We start from the raw sequence: 14,225 nt of genomic DNA, 5'->3' as shown, positions 1-14,225 counted from the left end.
GTCGGTGGATGTCACAGTGAGGACCCTGTCCAGGTCTTCCACCAGCTGCTTGAAGGTGGGTCGCTGCGAGGGGACGGCGTGCCAGCACTCCCGCATGATCATGTACCTGCGCATGTGACATGGGACAGTCACATGTTGGTCAGGCCAAGTGACACCTGCCCACCCATCTCCAAATCGCCAAGCGTTAAGCAGAGCCGTCATTCACCCTTTATTCTCCTTTTTAATACACAACACATCTCCATACTCCCTTTTCTGGAGATTACATAGCCTGAGCAGCCTGGAGCAAACCATGGATGGTGAGTGTGATGCAGACTTTGGCCTTAAGCAAAATCATTCCTGTGCCAATCCCACTTGCACATTAGGTGAGATATCTTTCTTCTGCTTGCATGTTTCCCCATCCCCTGCTCCTGCCAGACACCACCACCCAAGGAAACCCACCCATCTCCAAATCACTGAAAGAACAGCTGTGGCCAATGCAACTTCAGCCAAGGCCAGCCGGCGGGGAGAGCAGGGTTTTGTGGAGCCATGGTCCTCATTACTGATCATCTGACACATGACCATGCCCTCAGAGCACAAGGAGGAGCTGTCCTGATGGTGACACACCAGAGCTACACCCCCAGGTGCCACATGCCCAGCAAGGGGAGGTGCTGCAGGTCACTCAGCAGCCTTGGGCTGAAGAAAGCCTACCTGGAGATGGCCACACAATTTCCCAGTGGTGGTGTCCCAACAGCCCAGACCCCAGAGCCCAGCAGGGTGTATTTGGCCTCAGAAGGAACAGGGAGTGCAGCAAGGTCAGCCCCCACCAACACTCACAAATCATGGGTGCAGTTTGCAGGTTTGTCCATCCGATGGCCTTCCTTCAAGAGCTTGAAGAGTTCCTCAACGGGAATTCCTGGGTATGGAGACCCTCCCAAAGTGAAGATCTCCCATAGTAGCACTCCAAAAGACCAGCTGGAAACCAAAGAAAGATCTTTAAAATTCAATGAGGTTTTTTTTTCCAAGCCCCCCCATTTCCCATCCCCCTTGCTCGGCTTTATTTCTGTGCAGCCATGCATAGCTAACAAAGTCATCAATAGCATGACTAATTGCCTAGGCCATTTTTACTAGTTACTTGGAGATCTCTGCTGATCCAACTCAATAGCAAAGAAATCCCAGGCACCAAGTCTGAAATTGAAATGAGCATTTAATCAGATAGGTGACAGCCCATCTATCACCGCCAGCTCTTTGTTAGGTCTTCCACCAGCTCCACTGAATGGAACAAATCAAATTATTCATGCACGGCTTCACTGAATTGCAGGCTTGGAACCACAGGCCACTAATTGTGCAAGCTGATACCAAAACTTGCTTGTTACAACACCCATTTCACTGGCCAAGCCGGGAGAAAAATACCCCAACAAAAATCAGCAGAGCACTAATGTTACACACTTCAGTCCTGCAGCTGTGCTCTGGTTAAAAGTCCTTTTTTTTTCAAAAATATCTTTTGCCTTTTTCATTTTCTTTCTAAAAACAGGGATTATCTGTCTCTGTTTTGCTTTCATGCACACTCACTCTCCCATTCTGTAGCTTTGATTTATCTGTCATGCCCTCTGCAGCATTACCTAAGCAAGGAAACTATGATTTAAGATTAATAAAAGCCAAAATATCTGAAAAATACAGAAACAGAAACAGAAAGGATTTGTTTGTCCAACTGAGAGCAGTGAGCTCTGGGGAGAAGGCAGGCTAGCCAAAAAAAAGCCATTATTGACCAAATATTACAATAAAAAGCTAGTGTATATGTGGAGCTGCTTCAGCCCTTGCAAAATTCAGATGTCCTACTGATTTACATGTAATGAGTGCTCTGCTGTTTGGTTACTGTGCAGATGAGACAGGATCGATGAGACAGGATTAGAAAAAATAAAGAAAATAAATGAAATGGCAAAATTAATCTGAGACTATATTTGTTGAACATTCTTTGATCAAGTCTAACAAGGGACAGAATATTTCAAGCTCGTTCCACATCCTTGACTGAAGTGCAGCAGTCTGGGGCAAAGTGTGGAGGACGCTGAGGGTAATTATTTTTCTTGTGAGGTTTTTTTGGCACAATATTTTTCAACTGCTGGATGAATCACCTCATCTGTAAAGTGGATGAAATACCTGCCTGCTTTCCAGTAATTTTTCAGCAGCTCCCTAGAGACCCTCAGATGAAAGCAACCAGATAACAGGAAAATAAAACCACGTGCGTGAAGATGCAGCTTGGCATCAATTCCTGTACTTTTGCATCCCCAGGTACTCCAGCAGGGAACAAGCCCTGTTCATGCTTAGCAGTACTTTTGTCTGTGAGATACTATAGGTGTTGATTTCCCTGTTGTATTTTTTTTTTTAAGTGTGGGTTTGCTTACACATCGCTCTGGTGAGTATAGACCCGGTCAAACAAGGCTTCTGGAGCCATCCATTTCACAGGCAGCCGACCCTGTAATTAGGAAGACAATGGGAACATCCCATCAGCATATTCCCCCAGCCACAACGGCACCATCTGAATCTTCTTTTCTAATCCAGTTTGAAACATTTTCATTAACAACCACATCTGCCTTCCCGGTCACCGGGCAAAGCAGCAGTGGCCACATATAAACAGATTAGAGCATTTGATCCCTGGATCTTCACTGACAATCTCTGCAGTAAATGCTCTCTGTAGAGGACTGTATTTCACTGCCAAGGCAGGTTTAACATATCAGTGCATCTAAATCTTTGCATGGGAACAGCAACCAAGGCTCACAGATGCAGTGAACTCTGTGGCAGAGCATGGGACAACACTTTCCATCTCTTTTGTCTGGAAAGTACAGTTGACTCCAAGTCCAAACCCAGTTTAGGCTCAGCTTGAAGGGAAACTTCCAAAGAGTGAAGGCAATGGCTAGGTCCTCTAAGAAATCCTGATCCTGCTGGAGGCTAAAAGAGGAGGTCTGATCCCATCCTACATCAGGGTCATAAACACAGACTGTCACATGACAAATACAGGATGAGAAAGGCTAGATTAATCATAATTCTCTGGGGCTTTGTTTGGCCCCTGGAGGGAGACAGAAAGCATTGTTTTGTGTTTGAACCATAATTTGGATATGGGGGAACTTTGTCCTCTTCTCACCCACTGTCTCACTGTGGGAGACAACTAGAGATGAGACACAGGCAGGCTATACAAACGGGATTATGCTCTCAGTTGTTCCACACAGCTCAAACAGGGAAAAATCCATCTGATCTGTGATTAAAACTCCCAAGAATTGTTATTAATTTATGATTAAGAAATCCTGGAAATTAAGGAAGATTTCTGATATGCTATTGAAGTGGATCAGTATGGACATGGTGAACTTCAAAGGACTGCTTGGACATTTAAACCCCTTGCAATCCCAGGACCCACAGGTTCTGCACTGCCCTCAATCTTCCACTGCCATCTCCTCACTCTGTCCTTGTTAGGGTTTTCCCTCAGGGCTCAACATCTGCTGCAGGCTCTGAACCAAGACACAGGGCTTATTCTCTCAGTCCTTCTTTTGTAAATTCATCTCTACAGAAAATATAAACAACTCTAGGCCTCAGCTCTTATCTGGGACCATCTTCTCACTCTTGGCAGTAGAGCCAAGAAGCTCAGATGTAAAAAAGAGAGAAATACACGAAAGACAGGTAGATCCAGGTATACAAGAAGTGACATTCCTCTGTCAAGGGCTCTTGAGACACAAGTCAGCTCCTTGGGACCTTTATGAACAGTACTGGAGCAGACTGGAAAGGGTTCCATTCCTTTTTGGGAGAAACCTCAGATTTCCTTGGTCTATAGCATCCTAGCCAGAGCTGAGACCTCACAACCAGCTGCCAGCAGGACCAGGATCTGTCAGGAAAATAACAGATGGTGGATAGACTCCTGGGACCAGCCTATCTACAGTCCCCCAGCAGGTGAAGTCCCTGTCAGATCTGTTCCTCCTAAGCCCCTCTAGGAAGGGAGATGTGGGACAAGGGCCTCTTGCTGCAGGGATGACCAAGCTCCCTGCCAGAAGGAGAACTGCGTGTGCTTGGCAGCTCAGTACTTACATTGGTGGTTTTCTTGTAATAGTCAATGTTGTGAACGTCTCTAGCGAGGCCAAAATCAGCTATTTTCATCACATTATCTTCAGTGACTAACACGTTCCTGGCTGCCAAGTCGCGATGAATGCACTGTGAAAGGTGAGCAAGCCAATAAATGAGGGCTCGTTAGCTGCTTGCGCCTGGAACCCACAGCACCCCGTGGTTTATGAGCTGCTGTTTCATTGACTCCCAGGCTCGTAAAGCTGTGGGCACTGCTCAGCTCCTGGCTCTGTGTGTCACCACCCCACCGTGCCTGCTCAGTGGGAACCACCTCTTAGCAACACCTAATTGGTGGCCTCGGAGCCAGCACGGCCACGCACGCCTTTCCTCTCTGGATGGGGTGTAGGGATGAGAAAGCCACCTCCTCTCCCCTGGCATGTGCAGCTGCTTTTCTGGGCTGCTTCCCCCAGGAAGAGGAGTGCAGGGTAATGTTTGAGGGGGAAAGGATCTCCAAATTAAGGTATCCCAAATACAGACACTCACAAAATGGTCTGGGTCGCTGGTGCTTTTATAGGAGTTTTGTGGGTGCTAATGGTCCTGCAAGTGACAGCTGTACAGCTGTGTGGTTCAGGAATGCAGCCAGCATATGGATGAAGCCTCCACCTTCAAAACCCCAAGATACTTCATCCAGCAAAATCTGGCCTCTAAAGGGAGAAGCTGCAATGTTTTGCCTGGGGTTGTCCCACACTCTGAGCATTCCCTGCCTTTGAACACATGGCTTTGACCAAGGGTTCTACCAAATGAGGTTTCTCAACTCACTTTCTGAGATGCCAAGTACTCCATGCCCCGTGCCACCTGGTAGGCGCAGGAAACCAGGTCCTTAAACGTCAGCTGCTCCTCGGGCAGCTTGCAGGTGTCAAAGGAATAGTCCATGCCAGGTGGGCGACGTGCCCTGAGGTATTCCCGCAAGTTCCCCTTTGACGCGTATTCCACCAACACATAGAGTGGTCCTGCAAGGAAGAGCACATCAGCTTCCAGCAGAGGAAGAGCTCACCACCCAAATCTCCTCTTGGGCTAGTTTGGGCAGACAGTAATTACAAAGAAGGCATGGCCAAATCTGAGCCTCCCACGACCCTGTTAGTCCCGGGCTGCTCTGCTACGTACCGTCCTGTGTGCAGGCACCGAGGAGGTTAATGATGTTTTTGTGCTTCCCAATCATTTTCATCATTTCCATCTCAGAGACCAGGTCAGAAAGGTCTTTGTCTGTGGCATCATCTGGAGAAAGCAGAGGAGGAATGCAAAAAAATGTCAGGAAGAAAGTAAGTGTTCAGGGGTATAGTTACAACTGTGCAGCCATGTGGGGCTTTGAGGGGAAACAATACTCAGAATATGGCAGTAATTGGCTTTATTCTACTTTGGGAAGAAGAATCAAAATAAAAACAAAACCTCCTACCATGGCAACAAAAAAAGACAAAAGAACAAATAAGTGGAGGTAAATGTTCATATGGAACTCAATAATGCCTTTTGTCTTCTGTTTCATCCTCACAAGTATTACAGAAAAAAAAATCACATTTTTGGTACCTGCTTTTCTGATAGTTTCTATCCCTCATCTCTAGGGGACAGCAGTTAATGATGGTGGAAGGTTAGGGCTGGGAGAGAATGTATTTTTTGGATTTTTTGGAAAAGTTGCAATTTCTCTACAAAAACAGAAAAACCTATCTACTAAAGTAGAAAAATTGGCAAAACCTCCCCAAAGGAATGTTATGGTTTGGAAAGACGGAAATGCGCCTACTCACAAAACCAGCTTCAGAAAAGACTGAAGGAAATGTAAATTAACCAAACCCGTTTCTGATAAGAAATATTACTTTTTTCCCCAATGTCCATCGTGTCAAGCCCAGGCTGCTCCCTGCCCTGCTTGCTCCAGGTGAACTCCTCAGCTGTCTGTGGAGGGGGCAGGATGGGAAATGAAGACTTATCCAGAGGCACCATTTCTGTCTCCCTCTAACTTCTGAGGTGTCTGGGACCAAGCTTCTCCAATTAAAAAGTTCCTCAAGAAGGAGTTTTCCAGCTGAAATTCCACAAACTCCATCTGAGGCTGCTGCACAAGCTTTTGGTAGAACAGGCAGTGCTGGTTAGGGGAGGAGTAAGGAGTGGGCTGATTCATGGAGCTGGCCAGAAGTGAGGGGGATTCTCCTTCTTGTCAGGGATGCTATTACCTTGGCAGAGAACTGGGTTAATTCCCAGCCCCTCTTCCTGATGGGATTTGCACTTTTGCCTGCTCTCCAGGGTCAGCCCTCACCCCCAGGCTATGTGGGTAAAGGGGAAAAAAGGCTGTTCCTGCTTTCTTCTCTTGTATCTAGTTTGTATAAAAGACTTAAAAGAGAGGCAGAGAGAGGAAATCCCAGCACAACATGCTGTTCTGTCCTCTGTGCACTCCCCATACCTTTTAACATCTTGACAGCAACTGTGATGGCCTTGTTTGGCTTGTCCTTATCAATCCCAATTGCTTCTGCCATCACCACTTGGCCAAAACACCCCTCGCCAAGCGGCTTCCCCAGGGTCAGGCTGCAGGGAGGAACAAACAGGAATGTTAGGGGGTCCTGGCGTGGGGACACTCCCAGCAGGCACAGAGATCCCAACCCATGGCTCTGACTGACCGAGACCGCGTCAATTCCCACTTGGGATCTGGAGGTAGTTCCAGCTCGGAGACGTTGGCCAGCATTGGCCCGTCGCTGGAGGAGAGGCGCGTGATCCGGACCAGGGGCGTGTTGGAATTCATGGAAGAGTTGGACTCCAGCGACACCTGCTTGGGTAGAGCAAATGAAGTGTTATTGCCAACTGTATCTCCAGGGCAGGCCGTGCCTGAGGTGGATCACTGAGGAGGTTTGAGCTCTCTGGGCCCACGGACAGATTTCTGGGAGTTTCTAACTGGGAAATGCCCCCACCCTTGCTGAAATCCACTAGTGGTCAAGTGTTCAGCAGATGGAAAGGTCAGCCAGTGCCCTCCAGCATCAGGAGGTGTAATCCATCCAGTTCTGCTGCATCTCCACAGCCCATACAGGCTATGAAGTGACTTCCCCCATCCTGGAATGTCACTGCCCACCGTGAGCTTGCAGCCAAATCTTGAAATCTGTACCCCTCACTGTGGGGTTTCACATGGTGTCTTTTGGTCCTGCTCCTCTGCAATTTTATGCAGCAGAACATCTCTAACTTCACAGAGGACCTTTGCTACCATCACAGGAACAGCTCAGGGCTCACCAGTGACATCTGTGAAAGCAGGAATGAACATAATGCTCTTTCTCCCCAAATCCCTGCTCCTCCAGGGAGCCTGTACTGGACTTCCCCTGCCAGATGTGCTTTTTGTAGCACAGCTGCACTGCCAAAACCTCCTGGGCAAGGCCAACAGCAGTGGGGGCTGCTCACGAACTAGAGGCAGCTGCCACCTTTGCCAAAGCTCCATGGGCATAGAAATAAATAAAATATTATTTATTTTACACTTCTAGGCTGCAGCCAAATTATGTCCCTCTTGGGCAATGTTTTTCTGGTGGAACTTCTCACCTAGAGAGAGAATTTCCAAGAGATGGAGGAAGGAGAAAAAAAATTAAAAAAAAAAAAAGAAAAAAAAGAGGGATACCATAGAGGGGAATAGGAATCTTGTATCTACTTTCTGTTACCTGTCTCTTGAGTGGGAATTTGGAGACTTTCTGAACAGTGGGAGTGTTCATGGCTTTTTTGTTTGGCATTTTCATCCTCCAGACAATCACCAAGACCAGCACCAGGAGAAGGAGGAAAAAGCCAGTGCCATAACTGAGAATGCCAGTGTACACTGAGCCCGAATCATCCATCTCCATGAGCTCCTCGGCTGCAGGGTGACAAGAGATGGCAGTCAGGACAGGCTGGGCAGCTGCCCACACACAACCACACAGCACAGAGAATCTGGGCAGGACTAGTTCAGCTACGTCACTGTCAGTGACTTCAGTGAGGGGACTCTCCCAGGCCAGTGGTTTTCCACCTGCAGCTGTAGCTAAAACATTACTTTGCCCTTTTTGGGGTAATTTTACTTTGAATTTTTAAGAGTCCCCAGCCCACAGATTGAAAACCACTGCTCTAGGCTGAAGGCATCTTCACACGTCTGTGCTGTCCCTCTGACCAAGATCTTGCTCTCTGCACAAATCCACACAAAGTGGCCGGATGCCTTGGATGTGCAGGACTGGGGTTTGCTGCACTTTGTTGTTTCAGACTCTCCAACAAACATTTCCACCAGACCTGTGCCTGCCCTGAGGGACCAAGGGGCCTGAACAGCACCCAGCAGTAAGACATCACACAGGGAAAAAGTGAGAAAGTCTCAAGAGAAAAATCTCCTTAATTATTTAATGCAAACTTTGTTCTGCTGGGAAGAGGCTGGAAGGTCTGTCCCAGAGAGGGGGGACAGCCAGGAGGGTGATGGCATGAGCCCATCAGCAGTGGCTACCTGCTGGCAAGACTTCACAGAGACCAGCAAAGGTCAGCTGTGTTTTCCCCCTTGTTCCTTTCAGGACAGGCATGTTGACCAGAGGAAGGAGCCATGGTGGGACTGATTTTCTGTCCCCCAAAGGTGTGCTGGCATCAGAGGGACAGTCAGCAGTGGGAAGCTTTATGATGAAGTCATGCTGGTGTGGGTAGCTCAGTAATGGATCATGTCCATTGCTGAGCAGCCCTTCAGCAAGCAGCAGGAGCCTTTCCCTGGCAGCAGCAGGCTCTGTTTCAAGTATTTGGTGGCAGAGCCCAGGAGGACATGGAGAAAGGGCTGTTGGTGACATTGGGGGCTGCTCCAGGCTGTGTGCCTGATCCTGCCAATGGCCATCTCCTCCCACAAGACAGGAGTACCAGATCTGCTGGGATCAGGCACTGTGGTTGGTACTGCAGCTGCCTTGCCTCTGCTCCCTGTCCCTCCTCCTGTAGCATGGACAGGGCATTGCAAGCTGAAGTTCCCCAGGTGGGCTTTATCCTGCACCCCTCTCTGTGGGGGCCTGCTGCTGCACAGACAGTGTCCTTCACTGCATCTGACTTCAAAATAAAGTTCTACTTTCCGATTTTTGGTCAGTTTTCTCCTGCTTATATAAGAGGTGTCAATTCATAAACTGTAAAAGCAGAGTGTGAGTCAGATGAGACAATATCATGATATTCTGAAAATAAAAGAGACATTAGTCTTCTAACCAAAGGAAATGTCTTCTCATCCAGTGGATGTCAGAAACAGAAACAGGATCAGATCAGCTATTACAGAGCTGGCAAATAAACAGGAAAGATCAGCAGATCCCACTGGCAGCAGGGTTGGGCATGGAGGAGACCTTCTTAAGCCCCAGTAAAAGTGATTACATCCAAATCACCCGCACAGGATAAAGTCAAGATTAGAAATGCCAAAGTTCCCAGTTCCTGAACACATCCTGAGATGGATGTGTTGTGAGATGGACCCAAATGTGGTCTATGAATCAAGGTGGGCTCTTTAGGATTTTGGGTGCCTTTTCAGCACAGGGGTATTGAAAATACTCGAGGTTTGGTTCTGCAAGGCACAGCACATATGAGATTCAATATGAATACTGCTGGTGCTTCCCTGGACCATGCTTAAGCCTGCCCTGCAGCCAGAGGCAGATTCAGCAGGTGAAGGGGCAGCACAGCCTCATTCCCCCTTTTGCAGAACAGCTCTCTCTGTTGCACATTCTGTGCTGGCTTCATTGTCAATAAGAGCTTTGCACATGAAAGGGCCACAAAATTGAGGTCACTCTGGCCTCAGGTTTCAAGCCCACTGCAGCTTTCATCGATCCCAGCTGGAGCAGGCAGCATGCAATGCCCCTGGGAGCCAGGACTCCTGTGCTCTGCCTACAGATGACTCTCCTTGACCTTCTGTTTGAGATCACTATCTTGGCCTGCTCATCCGTGAAGTGGAAATAATGCTACAGGCAGGGAAGGGTGTACTCACACCAGACACTTATGCATCTAATTTTAGGTTAAGATATGAGGTCAGACAGAAAGGATCCTTCCTAAGATGATCCACAGTTCATGTCCAATTTAGGTGCCCTGGATCATCTGATGGGGAGGTTTTCTTCTCCCACTGTCAGTGTAAGAAGACAAAGCTCCTTATTTTGGCATTTAACAGCCCTAACAAAGAGGCTGTGAATACCTCCCCGTTATTAGACAAAAAAAAAGATTCTGTGTATTTTACTGTATCATTACTGCAATCATTTCAATTTTGAGATGCAATCCAAAAAGAGTCAGCTGCAAGTATGCAACAGGGGTCTGCAGCAAATCCCAGAGAAGAGGTCTCCCTGGCAAACACCCCTGCTCCAAGCAAGGGGCAGCCTCCGGGAACTTGGCATTTCCAAAGCAAAACATCGAGGCATCCTGGAGAGGGAAGGAGAGGCCAGCACAGAAGGAAATACCTGGTAGCACCGTCAGCCAAGCAGAGTGATGTGAGAACCCAATAGAATTCCCTGCGAGACAAGTATATTCCCCAGCATCCTCAAAAGTAACATTTCGCAAGTACAGAATCTCTAGCTCCTTATCCGTTGTGTTAACACCTGCCGTCTAGGGGGAAAAAAACACACACATATAGAAAGAGGGAAAACAGAGAATAAGCCACATTCCCAGCAAGTGTGAGGACACCACAGGCAAATTTCAAAAGCAAATTAAGGTTTGGTTTTTTTTTTTATTTTCCAATGGCCCATCTTCCGCATTTATTTATTCATTCCCCTCTGCAACCTGTAGTCAAAAGCAAAAAAAAAAAAAAAAAAGTTCCCTTCACCAGGTTCTTACTCTGTCCCACTAAAGAAGCATGCAAGCAAAAGCATCCAAATGAAAAATTGCCCCCACAATATGACTGACTTTGGGTTAGTGAGGTGAGTACAAGGGAGGGGAAAGAGAGATGGGAAATGAGGACAGACAGAAAGAAAGGGGAAAGGACAGGAGATGTAGTGGGGAAAGATTCAAGTGCTGATCAGAGGAATACACAAACATTATGGTTCATGAGTTCATTGAAAATATAGAATTCTTTAGAATTTTTAGAATTCTATTGAATTTTTTAGAATTTCTTCAGTGGGCATCTCAAAGCCATATATTGATTACACAGACCTCAACACTGCAGTAGAAATCTGGCTGATAACCAGAGGGTGCTTGTAAGGAACTCTCCTGCAGTGGCACCAAATAATACAGCAGTCAAACTCCAGGCTGGAGTCAAACCCCAGAGCCCAGGAGACTGGTTCTCCTCTCTAGTTAACATGTTTGCTTGCATGAGCCAACATTGATATTTATTTCTCCATTACCTCTCCAAGGGACAGAACTGATTAATTCAGTTTCGTAGGTGAAAAACTCAAAACAGTTTGGTTTTCCAGAGCTTGGAACGTCACAGGTCATTAACATGCAATTCTGTTATCAGCACTTAATTGTAAGGAAAGGAAAGGAATAAAAGTATGAAGGGTTGATAGCAAAATTTGACAGTCATTTTATTGTGGGAATTTTTCCATGGCAATTGCTGTATAGGCGTTACAGTCTTGTAAAAAAAAATTAGCAAGAAAATAAGATAAAGCCATTCAGCGTCAGTTGACAGAGTATAATACAAAATGAATAGTAATTTTAATCACTAGATTCTTAAAAATGTTATAGCTCATTCTTGCAGTTGCCAGGGCCTTGGGACAGAGTCTGTGGTTTACCTGGTTTTGGTTTGCGAATGTGGAGCCAAAATGGCTTTTCGGCTATGCCTACGAAATTGTTGGCTCTACACAGATATTCTCCTTCATCTTGTTCTGTCACATTGAACAGATTTAGGTTAGCATCGGCTTCAGCGTTTTTACTGATCCAAGACTGCAGGAATAGACAGAAACCTGAACTTCAGTAAACCAAACAATAGCTCCATCGCACCTACATCAGCTAGGATTGACTGCACGGCTCTGGTGACATCCCCGGCTCACCCTGCGGTGAGACACCTAACCCAGCACCTGGCTGGTGAAAAGAAGGTGCCTTTGGCCCCCAAACCACGTGCAGGTGAGCTCCCTTCCCTTCACACATGCGATTTCTTTTTAAAAACAGACCAGTTTGCCCCTTCTCCATCTGACAGCACTCAAAGGCCCGATGGTTTCTTACTAACTCCGCAGACAGGAGCACCAGATAAAGGGCTTAAGCAGAGATTTGTGTTTGCAACCCGGCTCAGCAAATACTGTTTCAATTATCAGATTCCAAAATAGAATTTGGAAACAAAATATAAGCAGTGGCGGTCTGAAACTCGCTGCTGACTTTGCCTTTCAGAAATTAGCTGTAATTTTTTCCACTGCTTATAGCAGCCTCTTCTTTACTAAATAAAGTGGTGTATATAAATCAAACAAACTTCAGACTTTTAAGCAATGGGTTTATTTCTCTTCTTCTATGCTGCCACAACAGCACATCAGCTTTTTCCCTAAACACTAAACAGTTGTTTTTATTTTGGCTGAAAATGCATAACTGTTTTAAGTGGCCTGAGAAGAAGCTTCAGTTCTGGAAATGAAAATAAAGCAAATGTCTTCTCTGTTTTGGTCTTACACTCTCCAGCCCAGTCTTGCTGCCTTTCATTTCCAAGCCTGATCCTGCCAATATGACTTGCAGCTCATTAAAATCACCGGGGCAGCCAGCTCTGATAGGTTATTGGGAACTGAACCCAGAGGAGGCACCAGAGACGAGCCCCAGTGTCCATGTCTGATGACAAACACCACCAGTTCTGACCTGAGCTCATCTCCAAGGCTTACGTGCAAGTCTGTCTGCCCTAGTGGGGAAACGTGCCTGCCTGCTGTTGCTGCCTTGTTTATAATTAAACCAGGCATGTTTCAATGCAGAATGTACTATTTAGCTTTTGACAAAGCTTGGGCACAGTGCTGCCAGCCCCCCTCTGTAACTGGAATGCATTTAGTGCTCTTCTGCAAAGAAAAAGGGGTTTTCTTTGATCACAAATTAGCTCAGGCTTTCAGAAACTGATGCAGGTGATGGCTTGGTTTTGTCAGGCTGTTTAAAAAATGGTTTGAAAGTACAGCATTCAACTTATCCATCTGGACTTGGGTGGGGTTTGACACCCCCTCACCCTCCCCTTTAGATGTAGGGGGGAGAATTTCACATGCTGGGCACTTCTCTGTCTCCCTTGCTGCGATGGACACTGGGATATTCCCCACACTTAAACTGCCCCACAGCACCTCCTACACTCCACAAAATCTCCTGAAAGCAGGAGGGAAGGGCAGGCTGATAAAAAATCCTTATCTCCCTGCAGGCAGCCCAGAGAGAGCAGTTCTGTGGGCAGGGGGGCTGTCAACAGCACCCTGCTCCTGCCAGGATGCTGGGGCAAGGCAGCAGCACTGCATGGCATCAGGGAAACAAGTCCATAACGCCAACAGACCAGCCCTGAGACGACAGCAAGATCATTTCATCACATCTTTACATATAAAAAACAAGCACACCACGTTTAAAAAGGAAAACAAAAAAAAAATCCCTGCAAAGCTGGGCCTGACACAGCTCTGTGGAGGCCCAGTACTGGCGCACAAAAGATGCATCCCAAAATGGAAATGCTCCGTGCCCCAGCGCTGATGCCGGCATTAATACAATTCAAAGCATTCCTGATTAACCAGAAGTAGTAAATAGACGTGTGCTGGTCCTATTCAGCAAAAAAACATAAAACCAAACAAAACTTGTGCTTTCAAACGCCTGCCTGTGCTCCCCTTCGAGGAATGTGGAGCCTTTGCCATCCACAGAAGAGAAGGTATTTGGCAATTCTAATTACCTACCCACCCCGGTGCTGCTCCAACTTAATTTTAAAACACTATTTATAAGGACTATTTATATGTTCTTTGCCACAGCAAAATGGGGGCTTGTGCTTGTGACACAAGGCACTGTTCACAGCCGCTCTGCAAACTTCCAAAAGGTAGCACTTTATCCCACAGGGACCACACACAGAGCCCAGGGACTATATGAGATGGCATGTGACACAACCAGCTATTCAGAGCTTGGTGCTGGGCTGTGAAACCAGGGGGAAATTCAAATATGCATAATTCAAACACATTTGGAGAGGTGGAGAGAAATAAAAAGTTTTCTGAACTCGCGAGAAGCACATGTTGCCAGTCCTGAAGAACTGTCTCCAACCATTTCTTCCAACCAATCTGTTATTTCAATCTGTGTAATTATTTCCAGGGTCTCTGGCTTTTATTATAATGTATCTGGCT

General features: G+C 46.7%; 1 protein-coding gene across 6 annotated transcripts in view; it reads right to left on the bottom strand.

Annotated features, from left to right (window-relative positions):
* Positions 1 to 14,225, bottom strand: part of FGFR3 (fibroblast growth factor receptor 3) — a 55,412-nt gene that overhangs the window by 3,215 nt on the left and 37,972 nt on the right. The window contains exons 7-16 of one of the 6 annotated variants that reach the window (XM_039723949.1): positions 11,703 to 11,853; positions 7,689 to 7,882; positions 6,678 to 6,823; positions 6,464 to 6,585; positions 5,185 to 5,295; positions 4,840 to 5,030; positions 4,048 to 4,170; positions 2,379 to 2,449; positions 814 to 951; positions 1 to 106 (exon numbers count right to left, since the gene is read on the bottom strand). In XM_039723949.1, the coding sequence (XP_039579883.1) occupies positions 1 to 106; positions 814 to 951; positions 2,379 to 2,449; positions 4,048 to 4,170; positions 4,840 to 5,030; positions 5,185 to 5,295; positions 6,464 to 6,585; positions 6,678 to 6,823; positions 7,689 to 7,882; positions 11,703 to 11,853 (1,353 nt within the window). Of the gene's footprint in view, positions 107 to 813; positions 952 to 2,378; positions 2,450 to 4,047; positions 4,171 to 4,839; positions 5,031 to 5,184; positions 5,296 to 6,463; positions 6,586 to 6,677; positions 6,827 to 7,688; positions 7,883 to 10,436; positions 10,582 to 11,702; positions 11,854 to 14,225 lie in introns of all 6 variants that reach the window. The other 5 variants (XM_039723950.1, XM_039723951.1, XM_039723953.1 and 2 more) reach the window with 5 other exon arrangements.

The sequence above is a fragment of the Passer montanus genome, unplaced genomic scaffold, assembly GCF_014805655.1.
Source record: "Passer montanus isolate IOZ18808 unplaced genomic scaffold, ASM1480565v1 scaffold51, whole genome shotgun sequence".
Taxonomy (NCBI): domain Eukaryota; kingdom Metazoa; phylum Chordata; class Aves; order Passeriformes; family Passeridae; genus Passer; species Passer montanus.
Note: the sequence above shows the minus strand (reverse complement) of the source record. Positions and strands in the feature narration are given on the sequence as shown.